We start from the raw sequence: 14,861 nt of genomic DNA, 5'->3' as shown, positions 1-14,861 counted from the left end.
AGTCCGAAGAACTCCATTATTTTAAAATCTGTTACAGTATAATACTTCATAATTACTTTAAAGCAATATGGCTATTTGAGTTGTTTATATAATTCTGCGACGGATGTACTAAGGATAATATTTTCCACCACATAGTCTATTTCAACATTTTCTTAAATAGGCTCAATACCGTTTCACCGATCCTTTCATGGCCCTTCACATTTTGATTAAATGCTTTCTCGGTCTTCAATCTATGCAACAATTTTCCGAATATGGATCATTCCTGAACCGTCGCTCGCATCTAACTTAACTTTCCCCACTTTCCGGGTAAATAAAATTCATCAATAATTATTATTTAATTTATTAATATTCACAGTCATTTCTTAGCTATAACCAATGGAAAATGTCTTAACCACGGAATCCACCTCCGCCTGCAGAAGCGGAGGAGGAAGAGGATGCAGAGGCAGCGCCGCCGCCACCGCGTCCGCCACCACCGGCTGAGGCTGAAGACGAGGATGAAGCACTGGCCGAGCCACCGCCACCACCGCCGCCTCCGAATCCTGGGCGTCCTCCGAATCCTCCTCCTCCGAATCCTGGACCGCCTCCGAATCCTGGACCGCCTCCGAATCCTGGACCACCTCCGAATCCTGGACGTCCTCCGAATCCGCCGCCTCCAAATCCTGGACGTCCTCCGAATCCGCCTCCTCCATATGCTGGACCGCCTCCGAATCCACCAAATCCTGGACCGCCTCCGAATCCGGGGCGACCTCCAAATCCGCCACCCTGGGCATTAGCATTGGCATTGGCATTAGCATTGGCATTGCCACCAAACTGTGGCAGAGCCGATGCCACCGCCACCAGAACGGAGACCGCGATGAATAGTTTCATTTTGAGTTGTTGCCGCTTCGCTTGTGATCCACACACTTGTTCGCTGCACCGCCGGGGATCGCCTTTTATTTAGTTCCGGACCGAAGAGGGAACGCTACTCGGCTATGGCGGTGATCTACCCGCCAATGTACCGGGAACTCGAAGATCGGACGGAGAACAGCAACAAATAGACAACAAACCGAACGAAATGACAAATATATTTATCGCTCGGCTCATTAGCAGGTTTGGGGCGTGCGGCAATCGGACTCTACTCTACAAAGAGCCGGCTTTTCGGATCCCCCGCTGCAACCGGTTAATCTCAAGACTCTTAAGATAATCCCAAACACCCCAGACGCGCCCCTACTGCCAGACTTCGAAGCATAAACGTGTCTTTCACATTGTTTTGGCGCCAGTGATGTCAGAGAATAACTAGTTTTGATGTCTAAACGTAAACATTATTAAATATATAAATTGATAAAGACTCTGTTTTTAAATTGTCAAAAAATAAAGATGATTTTAAAATAAACGCTGATTAGAAGTCCAATGGCGCCAAGTAACATTACATTAATAAGTGAATAATAACAATCGTAAATCATTGAATAAAATATTATTCTGTGGGATGTACACGCCAAAGTGAATTATATATTTATACAATTTATTTACATTTTTTTTTAATACAATGGAACTAGTTCAAATTTTGGCATCTCCAAATTAAATACTATTCCATTTCTCTGTTTTTTTGGAAACAGATGACTGATTTTAGAGTCGGCAATAATTTATGCTAAAATCTTTTTTGCTTCAACTAAATTGCTTTATCATTTAAATTTGATTTGTTCCTTTTGTTTGCAATTTGCAACTTTTAATATGTTTGTTTGTTTAGGATTTCCATAAACGCCGAATTAATGAAACTGGTATTTGGTAAAAATCAACACCTTAATTATTCTAATTAATACAAATAGCGAGAAACGAGTAAAAACCATTTCGTGGAAATTATAAATTTAAATTTATTTTTTTATTTCAAACTGAAAGGCATTTAAGAAAAAGAAAGGATAACAATGGTGAGTGGACTTGAACGCGGGGAATCCCTGTTGCATATAGAAATGTGTGTCATTCAAATTTTAACTATTCATGCTGCAGGGAATTTGTGAGTCACATAGCTAGCGATACCTTCACTCATATCAAATTTATCGACTATATCGGACCTATGTGCAACTATTTTTATTTATTCTTTCGACTTATAAGCATACACTAATGTCAATTTTATGCATATGAGACCAAATCAAAATCGTCTGACGGCATTGATGATACAAAATAGATAGTGAATAGTGAAATATTTCTTAAAAAAATTAAAATTGTAATAAGACTACTGCAACCCGAAGTAGTAATACTAGGTGTACCTTATTATTGTTTAAAGTATATTGTCCAGGAAAAAATATTCATAGCCCAATTACTGTTTCACATTTAACCAGTTTTCTTTAATAAAATAAAACAACACTTCAATTTTTTAAAAACAAAAACACCTAAAATTATTATTTTTAATCAATTAAATAAATTCAAAAGAAATTTTTATATTTTCACAACATTTTTATTCAGACTTCTTCAACATGTATAATAACTTAACTTAAACTACATATAGATTTACGACTTTTAGCCGTAGAAACCGCCTCCACCGCCGCTAGCTGAGGCAGATGCAGAGGCTGAAGCAGAAGCAGCTCCACCCCCACCTCCTGCAGCTGCGGCACTGGCCGATGAGGCAGCCGAGGCAGCGCCTCCACCACCTCCACCCCCACGATGTCCGTGGTGGCGTCTTCCGCCGCCTCCGAAGCCACCATAAGGTCCGCCTCCGAAACCACCATACGGCCCGCCGCCATAGCCACCGCCATAGGGTCCGCCTCCAAAACCACCATATGGCCCGCCGCCATAGCCACCACCGAATCCAGGTCCTCCAAATCCAGGTCCTCCAAATCCTGGTCTTCCAAATCCAGGTCCTCCAAATCCTGGTCCTCCAAAACCAAACTGCGGCATGGCGGCTACTGCGGCCATCAGAAGGGCAAGAACAATCAGGGTCTTCATTTTAGACGTTTTCTGGGGCGTTTATTCAATGTCTGATCTCTGATTAGTGTGGACTGGAACTGACAGCCTCGCGGAGGAGTCGCTTAAGTATTTATACCGCGTGCATTGTGCGAAAATTAACCAACACACTCCAGAGAGTCAAAATCAAAACGATATGAGGCGATGTGGCTGTGATAAATGATTTTGGCTTTTGAGCCGGTCACCTACCGGTTTTGTTTTTATTTTCAACCATTTACGTCTAAATCGCATTACACATGCTAACAAGTTATTTATTTTGTTATATTTTGAGGAAAAACCTTAAAATTAATAACTAGTTGTTTTTCGAGTATTCCAAAATAATGATCTTATTACAAATACTTCAATACTTTGTACAAAATTTTGTATTCTATTAAAATTAAGATTCTCATTGATGACATAAATCATAATTTAGATAAATGTTGACTAGTGTATTTAAAGCAAAGGTGATTTTGTTTGCCGGGTGATTCCCATCACACACTTCGTTTTGAAAACGCATAATTATCGACCCACGCCCAACAGGTGACCCAGGTGCGAGTGGCTCTCTGTTCGCAATAGAAGCCGGCTATCTTTTTTACATACCCATTCGATTTAAGACTCTTCCTGATCTGCGTAGTTCCCCACCAATATCAAGAGTACTCCATACTGTTTAAGTTTTTTCTAATGTCGATGCCGATCATCTGACAAGTTCATCTTGAAGAGTTTATTCCCCTTTATCTGGTTTTTGTTTAACCGAAAGCGGTTCTGATGGCGTTGTTTTCAAAAACCCGAATCTTGGGTGGAGTGGGGCAGTTGGAATTGGTGATATCACTGGGGGATCGCCTTTGGCTATAATACATTTCTCTACCTTTCGCGATCATTCTGCACAAGAGACATTTCAGTCCGAGCCAGAATGTGTTCGACTCCGATCGCGCCAATCATTTTTAACTGACCCAAAAAGACTAAAAAGTGACTTTATATGGAAGAAAAATAACAAATAAAACAAATAAATATTAGCATTGAAAATCAACTAAAAGTGTCTAATAAAAATACTTATAAAATAGTTTAATGCAAAATCATTGACTACAAATTAGTTTCATTTATCCAGATATCAGTTTCAGCAAAAAAAATAAGCTTGACACGATCTTGGAAAGACTTACAACTGGGAATAGCCATATAGTGAAACCTCTCATTCATGACTATTTACGGTTTAGGATCTACAAGCAAAGTAAAATGTTTACACCAATCATTAGCAAACAAAAAATCACACAGATTGATGATAAAATACAATTGCAAATCGCAAAAACCCCATAACTCGAGATCTCGTAGAGATCTGAGAGTTTTGACAGTCCATAATAATAAAATCTCCCATGCGCAGAGAATGAGATTTTAGAGATTCGTTGACTGCCAACTGCCAATTGTTAATTAACAAAAACACGAACTCAAAAATAATTTCTATATAGAATATAAACGTAAAGTGGGATAACCAGTTTCAGTGTCGTCATAGCAATCTTTGAACTCCCTATTCTAGATAATATCGGAAGCATGTGAGTGACGATTAGCGACTCATATCCAAAGGGGTTTTCCGATTCGTATTTTGTGAAAAGTCAATTAGCAAATGGCTGTGTGATTTTTGCAGAATTGGCAAGGGGAAGTCCTTTTACGACCAATGTCACCCATCTTCTGGAATTACAAACATACGCATTTATTCGCCATCCCCATAAATTTGTTTTTAATTTAATTTATGCAAAATATCCGTAACATAATCGCCTAGTGAAACCGGTCCAGCCCGGGACTATTTATTTATTATTTCTTTTTTCTACCCAATATTGATGAGGCTTTTTTGTGAGCATTTATATAAGTCTGAACTATTGGACATTAGATAATTTTTCTTGGAATGGTGTTTTGAACAATTTTTGATAAATTATCATAAAGTGGCGGAGTATCGAAAGGGATCAACCAATTAAATAGTTATTGGCTTTCTGAATAATGAACTGCCCAAGTAACGACGGGCATTTCTATAAATAAATAACGAGAGCACTTTAATAGTGAACTCCAATTGCAAATATTTGTTTATTAAAATCAATCAATTTGAAATAATTTGAGCCTGGCCGAAATGAATATTATCACATTTGCCATCGGGCAGGAACATGGCCGAAACGTTGGCTATGACAACATAAAATATTATTAAAATGCCAACTAATGAACGTCATGTTAATTATGTAAACACACACAATCGCCACACACACACAAAAACATTGCGCTGTAATATTTTCCCATTTTAGCCCGGCTTTCATTGTTATTGCCATATTTCCATAGTTTTTCCACTTGACGTCGTCGATTCGCAAATTGAATTACCCGCGCTGGCAGTGCAAACTTTTCAATTATGCGACCGCCGGGCTAATGAACAAAGCGAGCTGACCAGAAAACCATTTGGCGACCGGCCATGATATCGATACGAATACGTGATATGCAATCTGAATTATTTAATTTTAATTAAAATGCTGGCTCTCATCGGGCAATGCCAAAATTTATTGCCTACTCTCGGGCTCGGTATATACGAAATGGCGCTGGACTCGGCTTTTCACGGATATTGCCTGCTTTGAGGCTCTACCTGTGATGAGATAAGGGCTTCGAAAAGGTTGAATATTCCAAAACATTGATAAACATTTCACATTTATTTTATTGCCTAACATAAATTGCAGCAAACAAAAAGCTCTCTGGCAATATTGTCAGATCGACAAAGGCAAAGGAAAGGCAAAACCGAAGGCAGCAACTGTTGCAGTGGCAGTCAGTGATATCCTTTTGGCTCTTTTCAGAATTAGATTTTTTTTAATCGTAGATGGAGTATTAGACAGGGTTTTTAAGATAATTTATAATAACGATAGTATACCAAATGAATAGAACATTTTTTTTTTCTTTTCAGCAAAGTAGGCATTATCTGATTATATGCCTTTAAAAATATCCATAAAAAAACTATATTTCTAATATAATTAAAAAATTTGAGTTTTATATTTTCATTATAGATATTATTCTAACACTTTTAATACATTACTTCCCATCACTGGTGGCAACAAGCGACAGAGACTCTGTGGCAAACCGCCAACAGACTGCGACCCCACTTCCGCCTTTATGTTGCAAAACTGCACCACAGGGGTTCATCGTCCTTGTGCAAATTGGTCTCGGAGTTTATGGCCGTGGTCCAGACTCCAGATGCAGCCGGCTCCTTTGGCAATAAAACTGCACTTTCTGGCTAAGGCAAAGGAGCTTGCTTAAGATTTCAATTTGTTGCCATTGTGCGCAACAATTTGCAATAGTAAAACTTTACTTAATGATAAATGTTTGTGGGGGACACATAAAATTCAAGAAGAGCCGTAGAGTCTGCTTTGGCCATTTAAAAGATTTATATGGCCATGAGTGGCATCAATGTCTTCGGTTTGGGGCTAATACCATCCGTGGGTCTCGCTCAATTCCCCGCTCTAATAGGCCATTAATTTTGATGAAAACTTTGCATGCCAGATTTTCAGAGAGCCAAAGTAAGTAAAGTTTTTCACCGCGAAATCCTCACGCTCGACAGCTGCTTTAATGGAAAATGTGTTTAATATTTCAGATGTTTCGGGACTTTTGACTTGGACTACTTATTAACGAGTCGTCAAGAAAACTTTTAATGTAACTAACTCGAGATGATTTATAAAAAGGCTTGAAGCTAAAAATCCTTTGGATTGGTTTGAAATACTGGGGCATATCCTGAAAACTTTGAAATCTTAAAAATCCAGGCCTGGAAAATGGGAAAATACATAGAATTTTTTCGCAGTTCAAAAACTAGTTTATTGAATTCGTTTGTAATACTTTTGATCTATTGAGGAAATTATTGAGTATCGGGAACAGTTCTAGCCATGGTATCCACCTCCAGCACCCGCAGAGGCACTGGCTGTTGCAGATGCACTCGAGTGGGCGCCACCGCCATAGCCGCCGCCGCCTCCAGGACTACCTCCATAGCCGCCTCCGCCTCCAGGACCACCTCCATAGCCGCCACCTCCTCCATAGCCGCCTCCGCCTCCATGACCACCTCCGAAGCCTCCGCCAGGACCACCGCCAAAGCCGCCGCCTCCATGACCCTTATGCTTGTGGCCACCTCCGCTTAAGCCGCCACCAAAGTGTCCACCACCACCAGGTCCTCCTCCGTGGCCACCGCCGATGCCACCACCAGGTCCGAATCCGCCTCCGATGCCACCTCCTGGTCCGAATCCACCACCGATTCCATTTCCTCCGGAGTGTCCACCTCCCGGTCCAAATCCACCTCCTCCGATTCCGCCTCCTCCGAATCCGCCTCCTCCAGAGTAGCCACCACCTGGCTTACCGGATCCGTGGCCACCTCCGATAGCACCGGCCGATGAGGATGCTGAGCTTCCACCGCCTCCAAAACCAGGGCCTCCACCGATTCCACCTCCTCCATGGCTTCCTCCAATGGAACCTCCACCGATTCCACCTCCACCTCCTCCATGGCCTCCTCCAATGGAACCTCCACCGAATGGACCACCTCCAATGCTTCCTCCTCCGACTAGTCCACCTCCACCGGAGTGTCCGCCTCCTCCACCGGAGTGTCCACCTCCTCCTGAGTGGCCACCACCTCCGAAGGGACCTCCAATCGATCCTCCACCCAGTCCTCCTCCAAGTCCTCCAGCAGAGCCTCCAGCACTCGATGAAGCACCGGCGCCATCTCCACCGTAGCCGCTATCCAGATTGCCGCCAAAACCGCCGGCACCACCTCCAAGACCTCCTGATCCATGTCCTCCTGATCCTCCAAATGCTCCTGCTGATGCAGAAGCGGAGGACGATGCGTGTCCTCCTCCACCACCTCCTCCACCGCCGCCGCCTCCACCTCCATAACCGCCGGCGGTGGCCATCGCCACACAAACACTAAGCACTACGAAGAGTCGCATCGAAACCTTTGCCGGTAGATCACTAACTGCGTTCCCTAGAGGGAAGCCGGCTTTTATATGAGTCCGCCGTGCAAAATCTCGGAAATAACAAAAACAAAAAGTTCTAGCGAAAAAATCGCACATATTGCGAAAAAAGAACAGAACCTAGTCACGTTTCAATTGATGGGATCCTAGGGTCATTCCAGGCAAAAACAAAGAAAGCACTAAGCTTCACAGAGTTTTTTGTTTATAACATTTATATAATATTTAATTAGTTAAACTTAAATATTATTAAAAGCCTCTTATTAATCTCCGTCCCAGACCAGATATTTAAATTATTTCATTTCATTTATCAAAGTACGACCCAAAAACAAACAACATTAAATTATTTTAGCATCTCTTTTGTTGAATTGTGTAAATAGCTCCCGTAGAGAACAATAACGAGTTTCATTAGTACTAAAATATTATTTATTGTATACAGGAAAGTACGTTCTACCCTAAAAATAATGTAATGCTTTCAAACAATATTCAAGCAGCGGGAGATAAATTATCATGATCGATGATTTAAGGTCTTGTATTTCTTCGATTTTTTTTTGAAGACCAAACCCCAAAAGCTTGTTAATTGATCTTCTGTACAAACTATATAGCTTGGCCAAAAGTAAACAAAAAAAAAACCTCAATAGAGCATCTAAATCTCGTTAGAAAAAAAGCTATATTACTCACTGAATCTTATGTAAACAATTTTAATCATCATTTGCTTTGGAAAATACTGCATTGACTCTTGACTCGGCCGAGATTAGATTTAGAATTCGATTCAAATGATATTTGGAGGCGTTCCTTGTTTGCGCCATTGACCCAAAGGTCTACGTCACTCTATCACAATAGATTAAAATACAATCGAAATTAAAAGGTAATGAATTATATAAAATTACTTAACCGGCTAGTACAAAACGATTAAAAGGTGCTTATTGTGTCTCTTTATCGTATAAAAAGCTTAAATGCATAAACTTTAATATTTCTACACCTCTGGAAAAGTTTTCGATATAAATATTAATGTATTTACGCTACCACATTGTAGTTAACAGGTCTAATAAAAAATTTAAACAGTTTATTTTATATTTTTATTGACTGGATTCGAACAGAGAAACAAGAAACTACATGTTTTCAGAAATCCAATTACAAAACTAATGAATACTAATAGAGTTTTAAGTTAAATTCAGTAATCAGAGATCTTAAACTAGCCCAGGAAGAGGCCTGCTCCGCGGTTGATGGATCCCCCAATATGGGCACCACCGAGTCCGATTCCAGCGTTTCCAGAGTGTCCACCCAGATTGCCGCCAAGACTGAGTCCGTTGCTTCCCAGACTCACACTTCCCTTGTGATAACCCTGAGTGCCTTGAGAGTTACCGCCAAGGGAAATAGAGCCTCCATTCGATCCCAAGGATGCACTTCCTAATCCCACAGGCGACAATGGAGACAGACCAGATGCTCCTGCTCCAGCAACGCCCAGGATTCCATTAGCGACTCCGTGAGCAGCACTGTGGGCAACATCATGAGCGGCTTGATGGGCTCCGATCACAGTAGCCGCGGATCCTGATCCGAGAGAGGCAGAAGTGGAGCCCTTGTTACCAGAGGCTCCAATGCTCAAATGACCGGCAGAGGATCCGGTCGAACCGATATTCAAATGACCAGATGATGATCCCAATGATGCCGAACCCGATCCAGCAGATCCCTTGGAACTACCAGCAGATGCAATATTCAAGGATGCCGATCCGGAAGAACCTTTTGAAGCACTAGAACCACTGGTTTGAGTAGTTCCGATGTTCAGATTTCCAACTCCAAGGGAAGCAGAGTTCGAAGCAGTACCAGTATGTCCAGATGATCCAATCGTCAAGTGTCCAGATCCAGAACTCACATGTCCCGAGTTGACTTTGGAGGATTGAGCTTGCAGAGTTTCAGAAGAAGATCCAGTCGAACCAACGCTCAAATGTCCTGCGGATCCTGATCCCTGATTAGCAGAACTGGAACCACTGGTAGCACTGCCGGAGGTGGTTTTCATGGTACTGGAAGACTGAATGGTCGAGTGTCCAGAGCTGACCATGTAGGATTCGGATTTGTGATAGCTAGAGGAAGTGTGCATTGAACTGGATTCACTTGCAAGATGTCCTGCAGATCCCTTGCTTTCCGAAGAATGGGTGTTCACATTTCCAGCAGTGATCTTAGCTCCCGAGGAGCCCGATGTGGCTTCGATTTTGGCATGGCCAGCACTGATTTTGGCAGAGTCTGATCCAGTATTTCCAGTGGCTCCGATGCTCACATGGCCAGCTCCAATCGAAGCTGAGCCTGAGTGGGCTGCTCCATGACCGGCGCTAATCTTTGCGGAATCAGCTCCAGATGTGCCAGAGGCTCCAATGCTAAGGTGACCCGCTCCATTCGAGGCAGAGCCTGAATGACTGGCTCCCAGAGCAGCAGAACCTGAGTGGGAAGATCCAGAGGCTGCTTGGTGAACATGAGACGCCCCAGTAGATGCCACATTAGCGGTCTCCTTGACGGCCTGAGCTCCGAGAGAAGCAGTTGCAACTCCTGCCTGATGCAAGGCATTGACACCAGTTCCTGCCACTCCGAGTACGCCATTAGCAGCATGATGAGCCGCCGATTCTGCTGCTCCTGAATTGTGAGTTCCACTAACAGTAAGTCCAGAGTTTGTACCAGAGGTCTTAATGTTCAACTGACCGGCTCCAATCGAAGCAGGCCCAGAGTGGGAAGTTCCAGAGCCAGCCTGATGGAGGTTAGATGCTCCAGTAGACGCCACATTAGCGGTTTCTTTTACCGCTTGAGCTGTAAGAGAAGCGGTGGCTGATCCCGCCTGATGTACAGCATTGGCACCAGCTCCTGCCACACCCAGTATTCCGTTTGCCGCTTGATGGGCTGCAGATGCACCATTATGAGATCCACTAACAGACAGTCCTGAATTGATTCCAGAGGCTTTGATATTCAAGTTACCAGCTCCAATAGAGGCAGAACCCGAGTGTCCTGCTCCCATGGAAGTAGAACCAGAGTGGGTGGTTCCAGAGGCAGCTTTATGGAGATTAGCTGCTCCAGTGGATGCCACGTTAGCGGTCTCCTTAACAGCCTGAGCTCCGAGTGAAGCAGTCGCAACTCCTGCCTGATGCAAGGCATTGGCTCCAGCTCCCGCCACTCCAAGTACACCATTAGCAGCGTGATGCGCCGCGGATCCGGCAGCTCCTAAATTGTGAGTTCCACTAACGGTAAGTCCAGATCCAGTTCCTGAGGTTTTGATATTCAAGTTACCAGCTCCAATCGAAGCCGAGCCAGAGTGGGAAGTATCAGAGGAGGCTTGGTGGAGATTAGCTGCTCCAGTGGATGCCACGTTCGCGGTCTCTTTGACAGCCTGAGCTCCAAGGGAAGCTGTTGCAGTTCCTGCCTGATGCAAAGCATTGGCTCCAGCTCCCGCCACTCCCAGGAGTCCGTTTGCGGCTTGATGGGCAGCAGATCCAGCATTTTGATTGCCACCGATTCCAAACAATCCACCTCCACCTCCGTTATAGCTGCCACTGAGTCCCAAGCCGGGGAGACTTGCCTGGGCGGAGGATCCTCCACCTCCCAGTCCGAATCCAAATCCTGCAGATGTCTGCGACACACAGCAGGCAGCCAAAAGTACAAGCAATCCCGTGGGAACCATTTTCAAAAATTTACTGACGACTTTCCGCGAAATGGTGAGCTTTTATAGAGACGACCTACGCCTAACAGCAAAGCCGTTAGAATGGTTACAGTGAAGCTTCTTATTACAAAAACAGCTTCTAAATAGTTAGAAGAGAGTTTTTCATTCTAGTAAATGTTCAATGAATTTAAATTAATATTTTAATGGCTTTAAAAATTGAATAACTTAATGTGTAAACCAAAAATTTTATATTTAAAAAAGTAAATTATTCTAAAAATTATTTCTATAAATGAATAAAGAGTGGCTAAAGAAGTTTAACTGTATTTATTAAACATTGGTGACGATAATATTGTTAATTAATTCACGAAAAAGAAGCATGACAACCTCAAAAACATTTATCAACATTTATTTTGTGGGTAGACGAGTTAGGGGATTCACCCGGGCCCGAATATACAGCACGTGCTGTCTACAAACTATTGGTGCCATTCTTTAAACCAAATTTTGAATATATCGAAGAACTAGACACACTTCGAAAATAAATGTATGGACTTGATCTGAAACTTAAAAGGTAAAAGTATATATTGTTGCATTAAGATGCATAAAGTTTAACTGGCACTTATATATAGATAATGCAAAGATTATTTTGAGAGTTATTATCTCTATCGCTCTGGAATCATTAAACACCATTAAATTTATTATTTCCAATGAAAGGGTATTTTAAAAGCCCACTTATACGCTTTGTTTTGTCGTAGATATTTTTAGTTTGATAATTAATTTCCCTAATCAAAGCCCGATAAAATTAGCATCGTTAGTTATGACGACACAGGCCCTTTACGTAAATCGTAGAAGTGAAAAATTGAAATCTTGACTATCAGTTTTTCACACATAAACATATTCATTTGTTTGATTACCTTGAATTATTTTTTTTTTCTTGGCAGTTAAAGACTTTTTTAAAACGTATCGCAAAAGTTTTATCGATCGAGGCGATGTGCCACTTTTGTTTCGCCGGCTTTAACACAGTTTTTCACTTAGCCCATAGTGGTGGTGAAAAAAACGGAAAAGCAGCTGAGCAGGGCTTAGCTTCCCAGAAATGCAAATGCCGGAGGCGCAACCAAGTCGACCCCGGGGGCACAATGGTGTTGGGGCAACATCTTAGCCTCGGTGTCAGCTGCTCGGGAAAATGGAAAATTGTACTCTCAGGAAATCTGCTTACAAATGCATGTGTCTCCCCTATGTTGCTGTTGTTGTTTTTCTTCGTTTTGATGTTGCTGTGTTGCACTTGCTGCAAAATCTGTTACAGCTTTTGTGGAGCGAAAGAAACAGTCGACTTCCGCTTCCGGTGGAAGCGCTACCACTGCCACTACCCAAGCATACTTGAAAATGCCAAATGTTATGCAAATACTCTCATCTTTTCCATATTTAAAGCTAAGTACACCGTAAACTAAATAAATAAATAAATAAATATTGAATTCGGGTGGAAACTCTCTATCGCGTACTGGATAAGAATCGTCTCTGGATGGCCCTCCTGGCTCTGGATGAAGTGCCTTCCTCCTGTGCATCGTCTGGCACCTTTCCCAGCACCTGCAGCATCCTTCGGTAGAGCATCTTCCGCACATCGGTGGCCCACAGAAAGTCCATGTGGTTGAACTCCTTCTGAGGCACAAGATACCTGCCCGTCACGTTGCCCAGGTCGTCGCACATGGCCTCCACGTCGTGGGGATGACACAGCAGGTCATTCGTGGAGTAGTACACGAAGGTGGGCACTGTCACCATACTCAGGTTGTACCGTGGTGGCAGGTGCTCCCTGTACAATTGCATGTTTTTATTCGAACTATAGCTGTATGGTGCGAATCGTCCTGTCTTGATGATCTGGATAAAGTGCTTAACCTGCTTGGCGGCCACTCCCGCCGGATAGTGGCCCAGGATAACGGGAAACATTTTCTGCAACGAGTTGAAAACTGTTATTTTACTTCAAAGATATTATTTTTTAGAACCCTACCCTATTGAACTCATTCCAGTTGCGACCCACAATCCCAAAGACAGCCTCAATACACAGACGCTCTGTCTCTTCGGTCATCCGGCAGAGGAATCGGAACTCTCCGTTAAACATTTCCCGGATGGAACTGCCGACAAGGCTCTAAAAGTAAATAAATTTAAGGTGTTACTGATACTCTTAACCATTTTCTTCCTATTAAACAAAAAAAACCTTAATTATCCACTTACATTAAAGTACAGATTAATGGCCCGAATGTAGGGATGGTCCTCTGTCTCCTTGGCGTAAACGGCGGGGGCCATGGCCTGCATGGAGATGACCTTCTCGTTGTAGGCAGGCCGCATGGAGCACATTACGAAAAAAGAGGTGCAGCCCTGGGAGTGTCCGGCGTACTGCAGCTTCTGGTATCCCGTGACCTTCAGGACGTGATCTATCATTGCGGGCAGGTCGTACATCCCGATCTCGTGCCAACTAAAGTCCCAGAACTTGGTCTCGTCCGGGTCGAGGGTGGTGTGGTTCCTCGAGTACCGATTACCCCGCGCATTTCCCAGCCAAACGTCGTAGTTGTGGTCGGCCAGCAAATAGGCTGTTAAGTGCGGCCTGGTAATCGCTTGGTCATTTATCACGACGAGGAAGAAGACTTACCCAGACTCACATTGGGACCCATCACCACAAACCCCGCCGAGCTGTCCACGAGTCCGTGCTGGAGAAGAAACGGCTGGGCGCCCTGCTTCCGGATGCGGTGCATGGTGAGAATGTAACCGTCCTCGGTGGTCACGTGATGGACCTCAGCCTCGTAGCCATATTTGGCAATTAATTTGTCCTGTTGGCGAAAGTGTGATGACATATATTGTACTTCGAAAAATATTCTTGCAATATATTTCAAATTACACTACTAAACAAAAATAAAATAATTTTAGATTAGGTGCTATTAGCTAGTCGCTTGCTTGAAAATAAATTTCTTCCAAACCTTAAACTTTATTTTCTTAGTGCACTCATTAATCTTCTTACCACTGTCAACGTGGAGTCCTGTTTGATGTTCTTTCGCTGCAGTCGCTCCTCCAGCGTCTCGTCCTCGACACTCTCCTCCTCTTCCTCCTCCTCCTCGTCCTCCTCTTCGTCCTCCTCGCCGCCAATCAGCTGCCCCTGTATCCTGGCCACGAACACACACAATCCCAGCAGGAGAATCAGGTGGATTCGCAGATTTTGGCGCATCTTAATATTGCCGCTCTAAAAAGTTCGCGTCGAAAGTGAAACTTACGGATGCGGATGGAAGGTTTTTATTTTTATTGTTTTGATTTCTTCTTTTCTGAATCTCTTTAAAAATTCAACCGCAACGCACCGCGACGCG

General features: G+C 43.1%; 5 protein-coding genes across 5 annotated transcripts; all 5 read right to left on the bottom strand.

The window, feature by feature from the left end:
- Positions 1-324: 324 nt before the first annotated feature.
- Positions 325-939, bottom strand: LOC6496908 (glycine-rich protein 5). The gene has a single exon (XM_001963135.3). It carries the CDS (start codon positions 865-867, stop codon positions 388-390), a length of 480 nt encoding a protein of 159 aa, XP_001963171.1. The 5' UTR covers positions 868-939; the 3' UTR covers positions 325-387.
- Positions 940-2,493: 1,554 nt separating this feature from the next.
- LOC6496907 (glycine-rich cell wall structural protein) lies at positions 2,494-2,919 on the bottom strand. The gene has a single exon (XM_001963136.3). The coding sequence runs from the start codon at positions 2,917-2,919 to the stop codon at positions 2,494-2,496; it is 426 nt and encodes a 141-aa protein (XP_001963172.1).
- A 3,797-nt stretch (positions 2,920-6,716) lies between these two features.
- Positions 6,717-7,886, bottom strand: LOC6496906 (glycine-rich cell wall structural protein). Its single transcript, XM_001963137.4, has one exon. The coding sequence runs from the start codon at positions 7,854-7,856 to the stop codon at positions 6,804-6,806; it is 1,053 nt and encodes a 350-aa protein (XP_001963173.3). The 5' UTR covers positions 7,857-7,886; the 3' UTR covers positions 6,717-6,803.
- A 1,047-nt stretch (positions 7,887-8,933) lies between these two features.
- Positions 8,934-11,555, bottom strand: LOC6496905 (uncharacterized transmembrane protein DDB_G0289901). The gene has a single exon (XM_001963138.2). The coding sequence runs from the start codon at positions 11,536-11,538 to the stop codon at positions 9,073-9,075; it is 2,466 nt and encodes an 821-aa protein (XP_001963174.1). The 5' UTR covers positions 11,539-11,555; the 3' UTR covers positions 8,934-9,072.
- A 1,352-nt stretch (positions 11,556-12,907) lies between these two features.
- Positions 12,908-14,726, bottom strand: LOC6496904 (lipase 1). Its single transcript, XM_001963139.4, has 5 exons — positions 14,522-14,726; positions 14,156-14,333; positions 13,741-14,096; positions 13,517-13,654; positions 12,908-13,458 (listed from the first exon to the last, which is right to left on the bottom strand). Exons 1-5 carry the CDS (start codon positions 14,723-14,725, stop codon positions 13,003-13,005), a joined length of 1,332 nt encoding a protein of 443 aa, XP_001963175.1. The 5' UTR covers position 14,726; the 3' UTR covers positions 12,908-13,002.
- Positions 14,727-14,861: the final 135 nt, after the last annotated feature.

The sequence above is a fragment of the Drosophila ananassae genome, chromosome 3R, assembly GCF_017639315.1.
Source record: "Drosophila ananassae strain 14024-0371.13 chromosome 3R, ASM1763931v2, whole genome shotgun sequence".
NCBI classification, from domain to species: Eukaryota; Metazoa; Arthropoda; class Insecta; order Diptera; family Drosophilidae; genus Drosophila; species Drosophila ananassae.
This window is presented reverse-complemented; position numbering and strand designations above follow the sequence as displayed.

What these genes read in the sequence shown, in the direction of transcription:
- LOC6496908 (XM_001963135.3), bottom strand. Translation starts at nt 867, where the DNA reads ATGAAACTATTCATCGCGGTCTCCGTTCTGGTGGCGGTGGCATCGGCT.
- LOC6496907 (XM_001963136.3), bottom strand. Translation starts at nt 2,919, where the DNA reads ATGAAGACCCTGATTGTTCTTGCCCTTCTGATGGCCGCAGTAGCCGCC.
- LOC6496906 (XM_001963137.4), bottom strand. Translation starts at nt 7,856, where the DNA reads ATGCGACTCTTCGTAGTGCTTAGTGTTTGTGTGGCGATGGCCACCGCC.
- LOC6496905 (XM_001963138.2), bottom strand. Translation starts at nt 11,538, where the DNA reads ATGGTTCCCACGGGATTGCTTGTACTTTTGGCTGCCTGCTGTGTGTCG.
- LOC6496904 (XM_001963139.4), bottom strand. Translation starts at nt 14,725, where the DNA reads ATGCGCCAAAATCTGCGAATCCACCTGATTCTCCTGCTGGGATTGTGT. An exon ending in AGGACTCCACGTTGACAGTG is followed by an intron (nt 14,334 to 14,521) that starts GTAAGAAGATTA and finishes TTTCGCCAACAG; the next exon opens with GACAAATTAATTGCCAAATA. An exon ending in GGGTCCCAATGTGAGTCTGG is followed by an intron (nt 14,097 to 14,155) that starts GTAAGTCTTCTT and finishes CGCACTTAACAG; the next exon opens with CCTATTTGCTGGCCGACCAC.